Source organism: Panthera uncia (genome assembly GCF_023721935.1).
Source record: "Panthera uncia isolate 11264 chromosome B2 unlocalized genomic scaffold, Puncia_PCG_1.0 HiC_scaffold_24, whole genome shotgun sequence".
NCBI classification, from domain to species: Eukaryota; Metazoa; Chordata; class Mammalia; order Carnivora; family Felidae; genus Panthera; species Panthera uncia.
The window spans coordinates 70,275,305-70,295,632 of record NW_026057580.1 but is presented as its reverse complement, the minus strand read 5'-3'; the positions used below and the strand labels follow the sequence as shown (position 1 = coordinate 70,295,632).

Here is a 20,328-nt window from a genome sequence, read left to right as displayed (position 1 = left end):
GAATCACACCAAATTTCTGATGTTTTTACAAAGCCAAAAATAACCACAACGTTTAATTGTTTTGATATGTACAAACAGTAGCCGCACAACTAGGAATAATAAAAATCTTCATCAGATGAATGTAAGATTCTATATTTTAAAAAGCACAATTAACTTAACCAAAGCTCTGCACCCCCCCACAACTCTTTCTATCATTTTTTAAGAATCAGGATTTTTTTTTTTATTCTTTGCATATGTGAAATGGATACTGAACATGCCTAATAGTGCTAATTGTGTATCATTTTCATAATTATTAGTTTTCAAAACTCTCTTTTGTTCAAATTGACCTTCTTTCTGTGGGAGCATCTTTGTTTCAAAGCTAAGTTTATTCATTTCTGTCTAAGGCTGTATATGATGAGTACAGTATATGATAAGTGATAAACCCCTTAACTTGAAACATCATTTTCCAACTACTGCAAATGAACCTGTCACTCAGTGCTGTTACCACAAGGCTTTAAAGTTTGGCTCTGACTTCGGGATATTACCTGCGCTCCCTTAAGGGGACCAGATACAAGATCTTCCGACAGGGGTCATGTCTCAGAAGGAAAACCTCTCTGAACGAGCTAAATAATACCAACCTTTTCCACCTCCTTTCCTTACCTACCTTAATACCCTTATTTTATTTTTTCTTTTTCCTTTTTTTTTTTGCATTAATTTTTTTAATTTAATTATCAAATTGGCTTCCATACAACACCCAGTGCTCATCCCAACAAGTGCCCTCCTCAATGCCCATCACACATTTCCCCTCTCCCCCCCAAGCCCCTCCCCATCCACCTTCAGTTTGTTCTCTGTGTTTAAAAGTCTCTTGTGGCTTGCCTCCCTCCCTCTCTGTTTGTATTTTCCCCCTCCCTTCCCCCATGGTCTTCTGTTAAGTCTCTCAAGATCCACATATGAGTGAAAACATATGTTATCTGTCCTTCTCTGACTGACTTATTTCACTCAGCATATTTCATTTCCAGTTCCATCCACGTTGCTGCAAATGGCACGATTTCATTGCCAAGTAGATAATACTCTTATGTTAAGATACTGCTTTTGTATAGAGCTGTGTGACTCCCGCTGCTTGTGGAGACAAGAATAATTAGCCCCAGATAGTCACACTGTATTAAGCTTGGTGGATTTCGAGGGGAAATTGATTTTGGAAGGTTCTTGCATTAAGATGTTCAAATGGGGTTCTTTTCTGTCCTTGGACCTATATCTTCCCCTGTTGCAACGTGTTTGGAGAAGATGCTTCCATCTTCCTTCCCTAAATTAGAAAAGACTGCAGGGAACACGAAAGACACTGAGATGAATTTAGGAAGTGTGTCCTTCTATATCTGGGCTTCTGTAATTATTCCCATGATATCTTAGATCATACCATAAGTCATATATTTCAACCTCCATTCAAATTACCACTTCTAAAGTAACTTTGACTCATTTTTTACTCAGATTGTAAAATGAGTCTTTTACTTTTCCCTCTTAAAGTATCATTCTGTGTTGCTTTCAAACTCCAAACTCATTTGAGGCTATCTAATATTTCTTCAAAATCACAATATGCCTGTTTCTAGAATCCAACAGCGAAGGTAGAAATGAAAACATTCATCAAAAAATAGATTAACACTTGGGCCATTTTCCCTCCTCAAAAAGTCTGAGCATCTAACATTACGAGCTCAGAGTGCCAGGAAGCTAGATCACAATTTCATGCTTTCATAGTAGGGCCATTTAAAAAAATCTCTTTAAGGACTTTAAGATTGTTTTGTATATGCTTTATTACTATCCAAATGAGCTATCCGTGCCTGGCCCAAAGTCAACACATGAAATGCCTTTCTGAATTAATTCATTTTTCCACTTAGTGCGAATATAGAGCTTCTGTGCACTCCCGCATCCAGTGTCCCGCTTTTTACATTTATGGAGAAAAAGTCAAAGGCTCTCTCTGAAGTGGTCACTCCCCTTGAGATGATGGTGTTTTGAGCAATAATCATACCTAAGTGCTTCAAAGCTCCCAAAGTGCTTACATTTGTTACCTCCATATTATAAATGAAAAAACGGAGCATGACATGGGTAGAATTCCCCAAAGTTACACAGCAATTAAGTCTTGGGGCCATGAGAGGAACCTAGATTTGTCTGAGCACAAAGACAGGAGGTGACATTGACCATTCTGCCTGATGCTTTCTCTACAGTGACCTTCTCTTCTGCTGTATCTTACGCTTCCTTCCCACAGAAACAACACGAGAGAGTGAGGGAACAGATGGAAGGGGTGAATGCTTCTCTGAAGACGTCTTTGGATTCTCTGACAACACCCCGTCTGACCCTTTCAGAACTTGATGATATAATAAAGGTAGGGATGCATGTGGCCTGTAGGTTTGGATTTATAACAGATCGGAACAGCGGCTCATTGTCACAGAACAACAGTGGAATCCAATTCAAATCTGTCAAGTTAACTGGAGTTACAGAAGTAGGATCAGGAGACTGAAGTTTTCAGTTTCCCTCATTGCATGGCGGCACTACCCACATATGACTGTTTAAATTTAAACGACTAAAAATGAAAGAAATTAGAATGGAATTCCTCCGTTGAATTAGCCCTATTTCAAGTGCTCAATAGTGCCCCGCGTGGCTCCTAGCTACTGAAAGGAGATCATTTTAAAGTCATCTGATCACCATCTCATTCTTCTTCGACTGTTTCAGCGCCAAGCTCCCTGTCTTCCTCTCCATCCCTACTCCCATCACTATCCTTGGTGACACCAAATTCGAGATGGATGAGCCCACCAGCTCTCAGACCTCCGGCCCCCATAACTTCTCCTGCCCAACAAGCTTTTCCTCCAGCCCACCCTGCTTATCCCTCCTATAGCCTAATGCTACATCACAATACCTACCTCATTCACCTCAATTCATCTCATCACATAGACGTTTTATCATCTCACATCATCACAAGAAGGGTGAGTACAGTACAATAAGACATTTTTAGAGAGAGACCACATTCTCACAATTTTTATTAGAGTATATTGTGATAATTGTCCTATTTTATTATTACTCATTATTATTACACTCTTACTGAGCCTAACTGATAAACTAAACTTTATCATAGGCTTATACACATAGGAAAAACATAGTATATACAGGGTTTGGTACCATTCACAGATTTAGGTACCCACTGAGGATCTTGGAATATATTCTCTGTAGAGAAGGGGGGACTACTGTATAATCATTATTTGCAAACAGCCTTAACTTCTTTATCCACCTCTTCCCTTACTGTACGCACATGAGAATTCTATCCTCATAGTAAACCCAAGTATCCCCAGCATCATGGCCATACCAGAGAAGCCAACATAGTGAAAAATTCACCTTCCCTTCTATCAGTCTGGATGGTGAATTTGCTTCATGCTTCACTGAAAAACAGGAACAAAGAGAAGAGAATTTCCCTCATCTTTCTCCCCAGTTCTACCAGCCCACCTGCATTTCTATGCACACATCTACCTTCCTTCTTACTATAATTAGTGAAGTATCCCTTCTCCTGTTGAAGTCTCATCTCCTCACCTGTGCTCTGAATCCCATCCTTCCCCACCTCAAGAACGGGGCCGCAGGTTTCCCCCTGCAAGTATGCCCTCTCTCTTCTCTTTGGTCCCATTCTTACTCTCTACTGAACCATTGCTGCCAACATGGAAACATGTGTAAGTATCTCCTATCCTTTAAAAGAAGAAAGCCCTTGCCTGCATGCCTCTAATCTCTGTCCCATTCATTACTCTACTCTGCTCAACTTCACAGCAAAACACCTCGAGAGTCATTTATAGCTGACATATCCAACTTCCAGCCATCTGCTGCCTTCCGTACACAACCCGCTCCAAATGGGATTTCACGCCCCTCCGCCGAGACTGTTCTTGTCCACGTCATCAGTGAACTCAACATAACCAAAACCACGGTTACTTCTCCCTCCTCAGCATTCTTAGCCTCCTTGCTGACTAACCTTTTCTCCTTATTTAAACACTCAGAGTTTTCATCCTGGCTCCTCCAGTACCCTCCCCCCTCACCTGGTCCTCCTCCCACCTCACTGGAGAGTTTTTTCCAGCCTCCTCTGCTAGATTCACCTCTGCACATCCTCTGTGTAGTACATATTTTAGGCTCTGCAGGCCACATATAACCACACTCCCTTTTATTCTGTGTGCGTTTTTTTAAATTCTTTGTTTTTATTTTTTACAACTCTTCAAAAATTTAGATAATGTCCTTAGCTAGGAGCTGTGTAGAAACAGGCCTCAAGCTGTACGTGGCCCTGAGCTGTTGGTCCATCCCTGCTCTTGATAATGAATGGCTCCATTCTCAGTCCTGGGCCCTCTTTGGTACTTACCCTTTCTCCCTAGCTGATTGCATTGAATCCCATGGCTTTAAAGAACAATTATATGCATGACCCCACAATTTATACCTCCAGCTTTCATACTTCCACTGAGTTCCAGACTCATATCCAAATGCTTACTTAAAGTTTTCCAGTAGGAACTCAGAGATTTTATCTACCACTTAGATGTGTAATAGTCATATGAAACTTAACACATTCTGAATAAAACCTGCTTCTTCCCCACCTCAGTAACCGGCACAACCCCATTTGCTCAAATCAAAACTCCAGAGTCATTGTTGATTTCTCCTCTCTCCTCCTTCCCGTTTCGATAAGACCCATTGACCCTATCTCCAAAAGGTGTCCTGGTTTCTGACCACTCCTTTCGCTGCTTCTACTCTGCGGTCCAGGCTACCTCTTCTCCAGCATGAACTGCCAAAGGAGCCTCCTACCCATTCATTTACCTCCACTCTTGCCCCTCAAGACTCAGTCTCCATTCAGTAGCAGAACAATCCCTTAAAAATATTATTTCTCCCACACAAAAACCTCCAGTGAAACTTAGAGTAAGAAACAAGGTCATTTTACCATGGTTCCTAAGTGACCTGACTCTGACCCATCACTCTACTTCAATCCACGTATCTCTTCCCCACTCACTACCTTCCAGTCCACTCCTCACTGTCACCCTCCAACTCTGCTCTATTTTTCAAACACACCACACTTTTCCTCACCTCAGGACCTTTGCACCTGCTGTCTCCAGATCTTCAAATGGCTAGCGTCCTTGTGACATTCAATGCAAATGGTGTTTTTACCTTCAATCACTCTCCAACCCATCCCACTCATACTATTTTATTCAAAATACTTTTTTACTCTCTGAAATTAACTTGTTCAATTATTCGACCATTTATCTATAATCTATATATTCCCACTAGGTTGTAAATTCCCTGAAAGCAGAGACTATATTCATAGTTATGCATTCTATCTCCTAAAAGAGTGCCTGGCACACAGTGGGCATATGCTGAATATTTATTTAATTAATTAATAAGTAAAGGTGGAATGTCCATGGTATTCTTCCTGCTTATACAACTAAATATAATTTTCTTCAAAGTTGTTCCCCAGATGATCTACCAAATAGCTAGAGACTTAATACTGTCTCCACAGAAATAAACCCTTTGTGCTAAGAACTATGCTACATTCTGAGAATACAAAAATAAATTAGACACAAATCTTGCCTTCCACAATTATGTAGTCTGGTGGGTGGAATAATCATGCAAAATTATTATAGTAGTGTGATACATGAACAGTAGAAATATATAACAACACTGAACTCATCCTGGAGAAATTAAGGATAGCTTCATAAAGGAAGTGATATTTCAGCTGAAACTGGAAGGATTCATAGAACTTTTCCAGGTGGGTCAGACAGAAAAGAAAGCAAAGTTATCCTGGATAGAGAAAATATTATGTGCAAAGGTACAGCGGCCAGAAAAAAATCGGGGAGCATTAAAGCATCGGTTACTCAAGGTTTGACCATGGTACATAATGGGGTGGGGACGGGTGAGAAATGATGAGATTGGAAAGAGGAGGGATCAGTTGATGAAGCCACCTGAGTAATCAAATGTGTTCCTGCAGAGCAATTGGCTGATTTTGAGAGGGAAAATAACATGAGCAGATTTGCTTAATAGAAAGATGGCTATTCCTGTCGGATGGTGCAGAGTGGGTTAGAAGACTTGAAAGACTAGGCTGGCAGAGCTAAGTTAGATTATTCATAGAGGAAAGGTTTGAGTCAAGCCTGAGCAACACCAGCTTTTGAAGTCTCCTTCCTGGACAGTGAAAAAGGAGACCCAGGAGAGAACAGTGTCACAGAAGCTAAGGAAAGAGAGAGTTTTGGGGGAACGACAATGACTAACACCGTCACAAACCAGAAATAAATCCAGTACATAAAGCAGGAAAGTGTCGAATGGATCTGGCAATAGGGTGTCTGACACTGGGGACCTTGGCAAGAACCATTTCTGTGGAATGCACTTGATCAACAAAGAAAAGAAGTTGGAGGGGAAGCTAGAGTCAAGGAATAGGTTTTGTTTGTTTGTTTTTAATGGGAGAGGTTAACTGGGCATGTTTATACATGAGAGGAGCCACTAGTTAGGGAGCAAGAAGAAGAGAAAACAGGGCAGCATGCCTTATACAGAAAAGGAACACTTTTCCTCTTAAAATATGAGAAAGATGTACATAAAAATGTAGCTATAATAGGGTTTTCTTTGAGGGGAAGGGACTGAAGGATGGTGGCAAAGAGTTGTTTGTGATTCTTCTTTGTTGGTATTGGAGTCTCTGAGGAGAATAGTACCCTCTATCAGCTCCCAAGTTCTAAACGAGTTGAAAAATAAATAAAATTGTAAATACAAGACCCAAGAACATCACCTTCATTTCTGATGCAACTAAGATGAGGACATGGCTTTAGGTCTCTTAGCCAAGTGGCGTGGCTAATACTCAATCCCAGAATTAGGCAGAACTGCCCGCTCAGACAGGCAACATTGCAGGAAGGTTCACGTGGGGGTTCTGCCCAGAACAACTTTCATTATGGACAAACACAGGAAAACTCAGGCTTGCTACCAAGAGGCAGAGCGTAGAGTTGAACAGAGACTACACAGTTATTCCCCCCAAAATTTACCAGTCAAATAAACCAGTCCCTTTCTTAGGAGCAGAATTAGGAAAGGGGTGGAGAAGTCTGAGGTTTCAGTGACTGAGCTCCCTTCATAGGGAGGAAACATCAGGAGTACAGAAAAAAAAAAATTCCCTGCTACAGTTAGTTGATGTCTTCTAAATAAAAAAGAAAATAAAGTAATCTGCTTAGAATCAGTTGGAGATGGAAAAAGGAAAAGGTCATGGCTTAAGAATGGTGACAATGTCGAGAATCACTATTTGAGTGACTGGGAAAAATGAATGATGCTCATTAGATTTAGTAACATAGATATCATTAGTTTAATTTCTGTTTTTTTGGAGCAGTGAAGTAAAAACCAGACTGGAGTGGGTTAAAGAGTGAGTTAAAAAGTGATAAAATAGAGACAGCTAACATAAACACTTTTTTGACGATATTTTACTATACGGTGAATAGAAAAGTAAGGTAATAACATTGGGGAAATCTATGGGTAATGGAGGGGTTTTTTGGTTTATCTTCATTTTGTTTTGTTTTCAGGTGGGAGAAGGCAGAGCATGTCTGAAAGTGGGGGAAGCAATCCATAGAGAAAGAGTTAAAGATGCAAGAGAAAAAAAGTCTACTTGAAGTATTTTAGACTCGTATAGACCCGGCCTGAAATTTACTAAACCTCATGATAAGGAGGAATAGAGATTATCTTTTGGTGCTCCAAGGGAAAAAGATTTTAAGTCCTTCTATGTTCAACAATTTACTTTTTAAAACATTTTCTTTAGAATGCATCAGGGATTTATGCAGAAATAGATGGAGCCAAAAATGAACTACAAGGAAAGCTCTCCAACCTAAGTAACCTTAGTCATGATTTAGTCCAAGAAGCCGTCGACCATGCCCAGAACCTTCAACAAGAGGCTGATGAATTGAGCAGGTAATATCCTGTTTTTAGAAATGCAAATAACTACATAGAGTGAATAACTCATTTTTATTCAATTCCACATGTCAGAATTACTGGGATACAGATTAGCAAATTGGGCTTGGGGTTGTGTTTGTTTGTTCATTTGAAGGTTTGTTAGTTGGTCGGTCTAAGAGCCAGCCAATCATTGTTTATTGCAATTGCTTTAGGGAGAGTTTTTTATTAAAAAAAAAAAAATCTGTCAGATTAGAGGCCTGTGTTGTGAGGGGTGGTTCTGCTCCACAGTTATTAATAGGGGAACTAAGGCATTTTTATTAGGGACATAACTGCTGCACAAAATATTATCAAGTCCCTTCACAAGGTCCCAATTAGATCCCTCTACAAGGTCTAATTCTGCCACCATCACATACTTATTTCACAGACAGCATTAGCTTTCACACCCAAGGGTCTTAAGTAAAGCTGGTTAGAAGTTGGCAATACAGCTGACTTCTGGTATATACTCTGGACATTCTACAGTGCCCAGCAGGAACTGTTTGATTTCAACACCTGATTAAAAGAAAATCAATTGCCAATTTTCCTCACAGCATCTAGAAGAGAGTCCCACACCCTTTGGGCACTCAATTAGTGTTAATTGAAATGTACTGAAAGTCTGGAATTGAATTCATGACCTTGAAATGATAGGTAAATAATGAGATAATTATAGAGAAAGACTACAAATCTGGCAATTAGAAATAAGGATCAGTAAAGGTCATGGATAAATTAAGAACCAATTTAACTCTTGTTCAAAACTTAAACTACCTTTTTATTCCTGATTGTCAAAATTTTCAAATATCCCTCCAAATCTTCTGAGAATTGAAGGAAAGAGAGGAGGGGCGGGGGGGGAAATAGATGTTATGCAAAATCTTCATGTACAAAATGGCATTGTATCCACCTTAGCATCATGCTTCCAGTAAATGTGATTTTGATCAAGCCAATAAAATGGAGCTTGGATAAAATATTATTTGGATAATGTGCTGTATTGGAATAACATTGTTTTTGAGATTCCCTCCTATGGCTGTCTTCATTTTTCTTTTTTCTTTTTTTTAATTTTTAATGTTTATTTATTTTTGAGAAAGAGAGAGAGAGCACAAGCAGGGAAGGGGCAGAGAGAGAGGGAGACACAGAATACAAAGCAGACTCCAGGCTCTGAGCTGTCAGCACAGAGCCCAATGCAGGGCTTGAACTCACAAACTGTGAGATCATGTCCTGAGCCGAAGTCGGACACTTAACGACTGAGCCACCCAGCGCTCCTGTCTTCATTTTTCTTTTACCCTTTATTTCAATGACTATGTCCTATTAATAGGGTTCCAACACATACTTTCACTAAATGCCACCCTGAAACAGTGCTCTAGGATGATTCTAAGTAAGTTACCCATGCTTTACATGAAAACCTGATCAGAAATATCAATCACCCTGAAATCACTTTTGCATTTAAGATATTTCAGACTGAATATATTCATTGAAACATCCAAATTTCTAGATGTCCTCCCCTCAAAATGTGAATATTCTTCATCATCTATCTGGTGACCCAATAATTTGCTTCTTGTGCCTCAAACAGAAATAAACATAATTCATCAAGAAATTTCCATTTCAAAAGCACATTTTTATTTTGTGTATTGATGCAGTACCTGTTTTGTGCCTAGTAATGAAAACAGAGTATTAAAGACTTTCTTTTTTTTTTTTAAGTTTATTTATTTATTTTGAAAGAGAGACAGAGAGAGCAAGCGGGGAAGGGGCAGAGAGAGAGAGAGGGAGAGAGAGAATCCCAAGCTGTGCTGACAGCACAGAGCCCAAGCAGGGCTTGAGCCCATGAATCATAAGATCATGACCTGAGCAGAAATCAAGAGTCAGACACTTGGGGCCCCTGCGTGGCTCAGTTGGTTAAGCGTCCACCTTCGGCTCAGGTCATGATCTCACAGTTTGTGAGTTCAAATCCTGCATCAGGCTCTGTGCTGACAGCTCAGAGCCTGGAGCCTGCTTCAGATTCTGTGTCTGTCCATCTCTCGGCCCCTCCCCTGCTCATGCTCTGTGTCTCTCTGTCTCTCAATAACAAATAAACGTTAAAAAAATTTAAAAAAAAAAAAGAGTCAGACACTTAACCGACTGAGCCACCCACGCACCTCTAAAGGCTTTGTTTCAAGCTCTTTCTTATATCTTAATATTCTAGCCAGCACAATTTAAAAATATTAATGAATACTTGTAACATTTTATTCTTTCTATCCCCTTTTTTTAAAACTTGCTGATTTTACTCTCTGTGCCATTTCTAAGAACAAGGACTTATGGGTAGGAAAAAGTGCCAAGTATTTGGATTAGAACTACCTCCGCAGAGCAGAGTTGCATTATGACTTTCATGGGCCCTAGGTACTTTTGCCTCTGTGGGCTCCTTCCTCCATAAAAATATTTAAAATTATATGTCATGATAACATTGTTATAAAAACTAATGTAATCATTTTAGTATCCTCATTGTTCTTCTGATTTAAAAAAAATTAAAATGAACATATCTTTGTGGGGCTCTATGATGCCTAATGGATAAGTCAGCCATCCTGGAGAGGAAAGAATGATGACGACCTTGGACAAAAGAGAGGAAAGTAGCCAAAGCAATACAGAAAAAGTCACTCTGAGCCCAAAACAGCGCACAGCTTAATAGGTCAGGACAGTTGGAAGTGGTGAGCCAGTGTGGGATCTGCAATGTCACATACTGGGTCACAGAGAATCTTCCGGAAGTTACTGATGAATAAAATGATACTAGCCATGAACTAAGCCATGAACTGAGAAAATGTGGCACTGGTGGATTTAAAACTGAATAAAATTGAGGGGCGCCTGGGTGGCTCAAATCAGTTAAGCATCCAACTCTTCATTTCAGTTCAAGCCAGGATCTCAGTTTCATGAGTTCAAGCCCCACATCAGGCTCTGCACTGTCAGCACAGAGCTTGCTTGGGATTCTCTCTCTCTCCTTCTCTCTCTGCCCCTCCTCCACTCATGCTGTCTCTCTGTCTCTCAAATAAACAAATAAAATCAAAAACTTAAAGTTCTTTTTAAAAATAAATAAATAAAACGGAATAAAATAGAGACACAGGATTCAGAATGAGCTGCAGAAGTAAAGCGGTGCTTATATTATAGAGGAAAAAGTGTCAATAAAGTGAATTATTCTATGAATATATTTAGAATTTGAAATTCCAGTTCAAGAAATAGTTCCGGTATAATAATAAACCCTGATGTTTGTTGGATGACAGGCATGGTAGCAAGCATTTCACATATTTTATCCCTGTTGTACCTCACATCAATCCTCTGCGACATGAAGCGTTATCAGCCACTATGTGAGAGCGCCCTCTGCATGATGGGTACCCAAGAAATATTAGATGAACCTGAAGGAGTCCAGAAAGGGGTAAAGGCAGAAAACATGGTGTATGGGGCAAGGGAGGAAATGGGCATGAGTAGGGCTTTGCACTTCAGAGAAGCAGCTGGGCCGTAGGAGTGAGACAAGTCATAACAACCTGTATCCTGGTTCCTTCTATAAAAAGGGAATAACAATGTCTACTTCATGGGTGTGATAAGAATTAAAGACGTACTATATAGAACAAGTCCAGCCCAGTATCTGCATATAGATGCTCAGTATGTGTCATTCCCCTTCTTAAGGGAAAATATGATGTTTTATAAAGTGAACAAAAGGTTAGGTAAATAGAGTGCAACTAAGACCTAACACCACGCTGTGGCTATGCACCCTCTCTGAGAGCCTTGGTTTCTTCTATGGGTAGAAAGTAACAACGCTGATTTGGGTAAGTAGGTGAGGGAGGACTGTGGGTTCATTCCTCTGCCTGACTGCCACAATATAAACAAGCCGTTGCTTGAAGAGGTGCAGAGGGCTGATTTAAATCATCATTCTTTTTTCCTGTGGCCACTGCCAGGCAAACAGCTTTCATGAAGCCAAAATGGGGTAAAGTCTTAGGGGCACCAAAGGCAGAGGAAAGCAAAGAAGATGTGCTCCTAGGAAAGGCAGCTCGGGAAAACCTTTCCAAGCCAAGTGACTTTAAATAACAGGAAGGAGGTCCCTGTGGTCCCGGAAGTATTCCAATCAAGCCATAACAATGGTCCCATTTCCCAAAAAAGTAAGAAAGAGAAAAAGGACGAGTTTCTTCTTTTACAGGAATTTGCACAGTTCAGATATGAACGGGCTGGTACAGAAGGCTTTGGACGCTTCAAATGTCTATGAAAATATTGCCAATTATGTTAGTGAAGCCAATGACACAGCAGAATTGGCTTTGAACATCACTGACCGAATTTATGATGTGAGTGTTCCCTTATTTTTTTAAGATTTTGTTTTGAAGTAATCTCTACACCCAACATGGGGCTAGAACTCACAACTCCAAGACAGAGTCACACGCTCCACCAACAGAGCCAGCTAGGTACACACACACACACACACACACACACACACACACACACCCCGAGTATTCCCTTATTTTAAAGTTCATTTACATGCTGCCGTTTCCCAGCTTATGAGTTTTCTGTTTTCTAATGTCATCTCTTGAGCTTCCAGTGTAATACAAATGGCAGAACGGGCAAGAAAACTAAGAAAACAGCATTTTGTTTGTGTTATGAAGGTTTCAGTAGTTCAAGATGTGCCATACTCCTGTCAGCAAATGCCAGTGTCTTTTTGACAGCATTTTTAAACCACAGTCCCTGAATAAACCATATTTAAGATCACCCCATGCTGATAGAGAAGTTGCTTTATGCATACATTCACATTTTTTCAACTCAAAAACTATTTGTTGAGTGGCTTCTATTTGACAAGTACTTCAGAGGGGACTTGACCAGGCACTGTTCTAGATTCACTGAATTTTCCTTGAAAAATGTTTACCGTGAAAACGTCATGCACTTTATCTTTTCCTGTTCACATTTGACTTTGATTTTGAGCTATGGAAATGAAGTTGTACGAGTCTTGCTTGGTGTTTAGCAGAGAAACGGTGTCATTTAAATCTTCAATCCATGAGAAGTGGGTTTCTTCTGCTGTCATTCTTATTCTTTCCATACAATTCCTTTGTAGGCTGTGAGTGGGATTGATACTCAAATTATTTACCATAAGGATGAGAGCGAGAACCTCCTCAATCAAGCCAGAGAACTACAAGCAAAGACAGACCCTAGTAAATATGTTTTCTACCTTCCTTCTGATTTATAGCTGCTTCTCTCCTTTCATACAGTGCTTCTGCATGTGGATAAAGATTTCAAAATCCTAAGATTAAAAAACAAATGATTTTTTTTACATTATTTTCCCCATTTTATTTTTTTAATTAATTTATTTATTGTTTAATTTACATCCAAGTTAGTTAGCATATAATGTAACAGTGATTTCAGGAGTAGATTCCTTAATGCCCCTTACCCATTTAGCCCATTCCCCCTCCAACAACCTTCTGTTCTCTATATTTAAGTTTCTAAAAACAAATCATCTTTCAACTGAATAGCACATTAGTAGTTCCTGCTGAAATTCAAGGTATAAAAGAAGCAAAGATTGGATATTTAAAAATAAATTGTGGTTTTAAAAAAAAAAAAAAAACCTTCCATGTAGTGAAACATGTGATAAATACTCTTGCTAATAAAGTAGGCTAATTAATAGAAATTTACCATAAATACCAATTTTCATGGAGATGATGCCATTAAATACACTTAACACTAAAACTATATTGGACACAAGTCAGTCTTCCTTGGACAATTCAGAAGACCCTTTAAATTTTTACATGAATTAATGAATAAGCATTGGGAGAGTTAGGAAGATAGGACACCACACGGCCATCTGGTTATTGGCTCTTGCCTATATTTGTGTTCTACAAGTTTACGATATTTGGGACAAGCCTAATGGCCATATGGGAAGAAGCATTTCCAAAGGCTAGTGTTTGCGTGTGTGAAAGCAAGCCCATCAAAAATGGGAGAGGGAAGAAAAAATAAAAGTGAAATCATTTTTGTCAATTCTGAATCTTGGGAGCTACTCTTAAAAACAATTGCAGTGATTAAGAATCTCACTAAACATTAATCATCTCTGAGCCAATGACCTCATACCTAAGGATGGGGGCTCACTGACTAATGAGGATGGAAATCCATTATCCAGCTAACTTCTAACTACCACCCGAAAAAAAGACCAAGTTTGCAACAAAAAAGTCACATAATTTTATCAAAGCAATCAATCTCAATTCTAACCGTATGTTTTCTTTTTTTTTTTTTTTTACAAAGAGCACTACCTAGAGAAAAAAATGCATTTGTTTTCTTATATGCTAAATATTTAAACAGCTATGATAAAGCAACTATTGTTTTATGCTTGCTGGGTAAAGAAAGGCAATAAAAATGTTCTAGTTAATTATATAAGTCTAATCTTGAACTTACTTTTTAGAAAAGAATTAGAATATTACCTGCAAAAATTGAGAATATTAAAAGTAAAATATATTTTTTACTGAAGTATGATTAACATGCAGTGTCATATTAGTTTCGTGTGTACAATACAATGATTCAACAACTCTGTACATTGCTCTGTGCTCATCACATTAAGTGTGCTCTTAAAAAGGAAAATATTTTTAGGTAAATGTTGCCATGTCTATATACTGCTTTGTTTCTTGTGATGTGAAGACCAGAATATGTGGATCTTCATGACAGTGACTTAAATATTTTATCCTCCTTGATAATTTGCAATTTTCTTAATCTTGTCATTATTGAGTTATTGAACCTCATGAAAACAATTTTTCTTTTCTGGTAATGGTATCTCTTCAAAGTTCTATATTTTAAGTACAGAGAAAATCTCTCCGTATAGGTCTCTGAATATTTCGCAGTGCTGGTCACGTATTTCATGATCTTGTTTGCTTAAATTTCTTCACATATTTGTTTGCAAAAGGGACACCAATGGGGAGTTAGGACTGCGTGGACCAGAACTTTGCCTCCCTTTAGATAACACACATTGGTGATATAAATTCAGATTTTCAGATTAAACTATATTCATCTACTGAGTTTCATTACAATTTCAAATTACTGTTAATTCATTTCCAAATGACTTTCAACAATTAGTAATCTTTATATCCCAGACTTCCTTTTCTTCATTATCTCTATGAAATAGTTAGCAACCTATAATAAACTCAGGAAGCTGCTATTTAAAGGAGAATTCTACTGAATTCATTTGTAAAATGAAAAATGTTTATGTAAAACAATAAGTTTCAAATAGGACAGACTTTTTGTGAAACATTTTTTTCTTATCAACTTCCAGCCCAAAGTAGAATTTTTTTCACCTATTTTTATCAAGGGCTCCAAATATAGAGTTGAATATATTCTTTCTTGGTGTATCAGCCAGTGTTTTTTGCAGCTATAAGACCCAAAAGGAAGAGCTGAAAAGATTGTTTGTATTAAAAATATTTAAAAAACAAAACTAAAAGAGGGAGAGGGGATATAATTCAAGTACAAAGTATGTTTAAGTCCCTCCTTAAATTCTGGAAAATTTTTGGCATTACCCAGAGGAAATGAGAAAGACGTGCTTATACTTTGTTTACATTGTACTTGGTGACAGAATCAATTCAGCATCACTCATTGTATACCCACTATACACAAAGGGGGAAGATAACCAAATAACAAAGCAGCACGCAAAGACCGTATAATAGAAAGAGAAAGTACACCATGGGAGACAGTATATTTACAAGCCTATAGGAGAGAAAAAGAGTATAATAGGAGGTGAAGAAATTATTTCTCTGTCTGTCAAAAAGCATAAAGTTCCTGATGCTTTGGAAGTAAACAAAGCATGAACCAAGAATTCTTGGGAAAGTTCATCCTTCAGTTCAGACAAGATACTACATCATGACTTGCTTGGATTTGCTCCAAAATAACCCATTATGATTCTATGCTATAAGCGCACTTTCAAGAATAGTTTTGTAAGAAAAAGACTAAGAACATCTGATAGACCTATATGTAAATAATGTGTATACATTTAATCAGTCATTAAACCCTTCCCACAAAGAAATCTCAAGGCTCAGATGGCTTTCCCCGTGAATTCTTCCAAACATTTAAGTAACACCACTTGTGTATAAATTCTTCCAGGAAACAGAAAAAAGAGGAAATATTCTCTAACTTGTTGTATTAAGCCAACAAAACTAAGATACAAAACCTGATAAGAACATTATAAAAAAGGAAAATTACAAGCCACATTCTCTCACAGAGATGTGAAAATTCTAATCGAAATATTAGCAGATCAAATCTAACACACATAGAAGTGATAATACATGATCAAGTTAAGTTTATTCCAAGATTTCAGGGATAGTTTAACATTTAAAACATCAATAGTAATTCACCACATTTTAGGAATATGGGAGAAAATTCATATGATCATGTCACCACATGCAGGAAGATCATTTACCAAAACTCAATACCCATTCATGTTTTTAAAAAACTTGTAGCAAACTAAGAATACAAGGAAACCTCTGTAATCTAAGAAATAATAATAAAATAATGGTCATCAAGCATATTAATACTGAAGTATTTAAAGTTTGCCCACTAAGACTGGAAACAAGACAAAGATACCCCCCACATTACCAATTCAGTGTGTAAAAAATCTGGTTTAATTCTATGTACAACAAAATTAGAAATTAACTTTGTAAAATAACACCATTTACAATATCATAAAATACCTAGGAATAAAGCTGATGAAATATAAGATCTCTAATCTTATTAAAGATGATCTAAATAAATGGAGATCAAAATGAGAATTTAGATCTAAATAAAAATAAATAAAAACTGTATTTATTAACTAGAAGACTTAAATTTGTAAAAATGACAATTCTGCCAAATTTATCTGTAGAGTCAATATAATACCATCTGAAGTACCAGAACTGTATGCATATATAGAGGATGACTCTAGAATTTCTATGGAAATGAGGGTGGGAGGAGCTAAGAAGCCAGCACAATCCTTGAAGAATAAAACAAAGCTGGAAGACTTAAACTACCAGATATTAAGACTTCTAACTCTACAGAAATTAAGACAGAGATACAAAAGATGTAGAAAATTACAATACTGTATCATTTCTTTTGAATAAAGCTTAAGAACAGACACAACTGGGGCGCCTGGGTGGCTCAGTTGGTTGAGCGGCCGACTTTGGCTCAGGTCACGATCTCGCGGTCCGTGAGTTCGAGCCCCGCGTCGGGCTCTGTGCTGACAGCTCGGAGCCTGGAGCCTGTTTCCGATTCTGTGTCTCCCTCTCTCTGACCCTCCCCCGTTCATGCTCTGTCTCTCTCTGTCTCAAAAATAAATAAACGTTAAAAAAAAAAAAAAAAAGAACAGACACAACTAACAGAGATAGCATTCAGAATAGTGGTCATCCTTGGGAAATCACAGAGATCCCAGGAAACTAGGAGGACCAATAATGTTCTACTTTCTTGACTTGATACTGCTTATATGCTGTGCTCGGTTTGTGAACATTCATCAGGCTGTGCATTTATAATGTGCCCCCTTTTCTAGATGTATGTTGTACATCAATTAAAATTTTATTAAAACCATAAATAAGAATTCTTCTTATATAACAGTCATCAGCATAAATAGAGGTAGATCTTTTCTTTTCAGCTCTTTATCAACCATGCTGCTAGGAGTTATTAGTCACAGCAGTGCTATATTTTTCAAAGAAGTTAGCCATTATCTCTAGACCCTTCACGAGTCACTTTATGGCATCCTAAATCATTCCCAAGCAGTGTTACTACTTTTCTATAATCCTGTACCTCTTAACTGAGATGCCACTTTCCAGAACTGGTGTTCTATGTTCATATCATATTGAGAATTTTACAGATGATTCCATGATATAGATCAGAATTTTCCTTGTTGAAATGGAGATGTTTTGTTCCCCCTAGCATCTTGGCTTTACTGGTACCTTTTTTTGGCTTCTTCTCCATAGGTAACGATGAGGCAGTAGCTGATACCAACAGGCGTGTGGGTGGAGCTCTAGCAAGGAAGAGTGCTCTTAAAAACAGATTGAATGATGCCATTAAGCGACTACAAGCCACGGAGAGAGGTAAGGATCACAGACAAGAACTTAAGCTTCATCTGTTTATTCACTGGGATTAAAATAAAGCTTTGAAGAAGGAATACATGACTCCTTATCAGTCCTTTTATAAATAAATATTGTTTTCTGATGACAAAAGAAACTATGTTCATCACACACACACACACACACACACACACACACACACACTGAGAAAGAATTATAAAAGCTATAATCATACCATCTAGGGGTGACCATTAAATCTGAGAGCATTTTCCTCCTATCTTGTGTGTGTGTGCACACACGTGCATGTGTGTTTTAATGGGATCATGCTGCTTATACTGTTTGGTAACCTACTTTCTTGTGGACATCATTCTTCATTAATAAGCATGCCCTAATCTGATTACTGGGTTTCTCTGGCCCTAATTGTTATATGCCGTGTCATTCTTATGGCACAAGTAGGGAGACCAACAAGCCAAATAGAGACACAAGAGCACTCATTTTGCCCAGTCTGGGACTACAGTGGCATCTTAAGAAGATGGGCTTGGGAAGATGGGCTTAAGAAGATGGGCTTGCCTTCCCTGGTATAGTGAAAGTTAACAGATACTGCTGGATGAGAGTGTTTTACTACATGGAGCAAATCCAACTACTGTACCAGAGTGCACCAAAACCCCAGCCAGGGGGGGTATCTTCCATCGAGAATCCCTGTCATCAGCACCATCAGAGCTACGACATACTAGCCACTGGACTGTGTTTTACGTACATTCTGTCATGTGGGAAAATATCACCATTGCCTTCAGATGAGTGTGAACCCTGAGGCTTGTCAAGGTTTGGGAACTTGCTCCAAAAGGCACAGCTCCAAAAGGAAGCAGACCCAGGATTCAAAGCTACATCCGTCAGGGTTCAGATCATGTGAGGTCGAATTAAATATTTCTCCACTTAAACAAAAAGAAAGCCTCAACCTCACCTGAGTGATTTTGATTACAAAAGTAATACATGATTATTATAGAAAAATGAGAAGATACAGATAAGAAAAAAAAAGCACAAAAGAAGAAAAACCTTTTATAATCTCGTTACCTAGGAAAAAACACTTTGCTGTAAACTTACATTATTTTTATTTTAAATATATAACTTTAATGAAAATAGAATGCCACTCTATATACTATTTGGAAACTTGCTTTTATTATTTAAAAATAATTTTCCTTACTAATTTACTTCTGTACTAGAGCATCATTTTTATGGTAAAAGGTGCTCCACACAGAAGAAAGTCATATTTACAATGCATTTCAGACATAAACATATTATGACTTAAAATCTCATATGTGTTTTCTGTGGCTTTCTCGCAATGCCTCTAACCTGAAGAGATACTAATTACTTTTTTTAATCTACTTCTAATTTGAAAATGTTTTCAGTGAGCTGCATGATTTTAATAAGACTCTAGAGTCTTTCAAGCTCATTTTTTAATGCTACTTAATTTTCTTCTGCATCTAACTTACACTATAATTAACATACATTTAAAGGTCTTTGTGCAGCTTAAAAACCCAAAAGCTCAGGTCTGTTTTATCCCAGTGATTAAATGGATGGTAATGTTCCCAACCAATGTCCTGCTTCTCTGCAAAGTGAATGTCCCTGTGCTCTGTGTGAAGGTGATGCTCAGCAGCGCCTGGGTCAGTCAAGGCTGATCACGGAGGAAGCTAACAAGACCACAGTGGAAGTCCAGCAGGCAGCCGCCCCGATGGCTCACAATCTGACCAGCTGGTCGCAAAATCTGCAGAATTTTGACTCTTCTGCTTACAACACTGCAGTGGCCTCTGCCAGAGATGCAGGTATCATGGTTTGCATCCAGTTGAGGAACTGGCCATTAAGTGCAACACATCCGTTCGTTAAGAAGGCAGTTTGCTTCATTTGGGTTTTAGATTGGAATATTGTAGAAGTTAGCTTAGGAAAAAAGAAAAACTTTTGCTCAGTTCATCTATCAATATATGTATGTGTGTGTGCATAGGAGATATATATATTTCACACAAATAGACACTAGATAGATGGGTTAAGAATCATTTTTTTTCCGAATGAAGTAATGGCAGCACTGATATTTATCAATGTAAGTTTGATCCTTTGGGGAAGAACGTCAATCACAAAATATTGGTTTGCATTTTAGAAAAATATTTACTAAACTGCCTTGCTTTTTCCTTACCTAAGTAAAGCAGGTTATTACCAACAAGTACTGACTATGGCGAAACATAATGGAAGGTTCCCATTAAGAAGAACCATTTGGGGGCACCTGGGTGGCTCAGTGGGTTGAGTGTCTCAGATTTCAGCTCAGGTCAACAGTTCTTGAGTTTGGGCCCCTAGGCGGGCTCTGTGCTGACAGCTCAGAGCCTGGAGCCTGCTTCAGATTCTGTGTCTCCCTCTC

The 20,328-nt window shown here is 38.3% G+C and overlaps 1 protein-coding gene across 2 annotated transcripts in view; it reads left to right on the top strand.

Annotated features, from left to right (window-relative positions):
- LAMA4 (laminin subunit alpha 4) overlaps window positions 1-20,328 on the top strand; it is a 143,664-nt gene that overhangs the window by 82,605 nt on the left and 40,731 nt on the right. For both annotated transcript variants that reach the window (XM_049652930.1, XM_049652929.1), the window contains exons 12-17: window positions 2,237-2,353; window positions 7,757-7,905; window positions 12,074-12,215; window positions 12,974-13,070; window positions 17,832-17,948; window positions 19,565-19,744. In XM_049652930.1, the coding sequence (XP_049508887.1) occupies window positions 2,237-2,353; window positions 7,757-7,905; window positions 12,074-12,215; window positions 12,974-13,070; window positions 17,832-17,948; window positions 19,565-19,744 (802 nt within the window). The remainder of the gene's footprint in view (window positions 1-2,236; window positions 2,354-7,756; window positions 7,906-12,073; window positions 12,216-12,973; window positions 13,071-17,831; window positions 17,949-19,564; window positions 19,745-20,328) is intronic.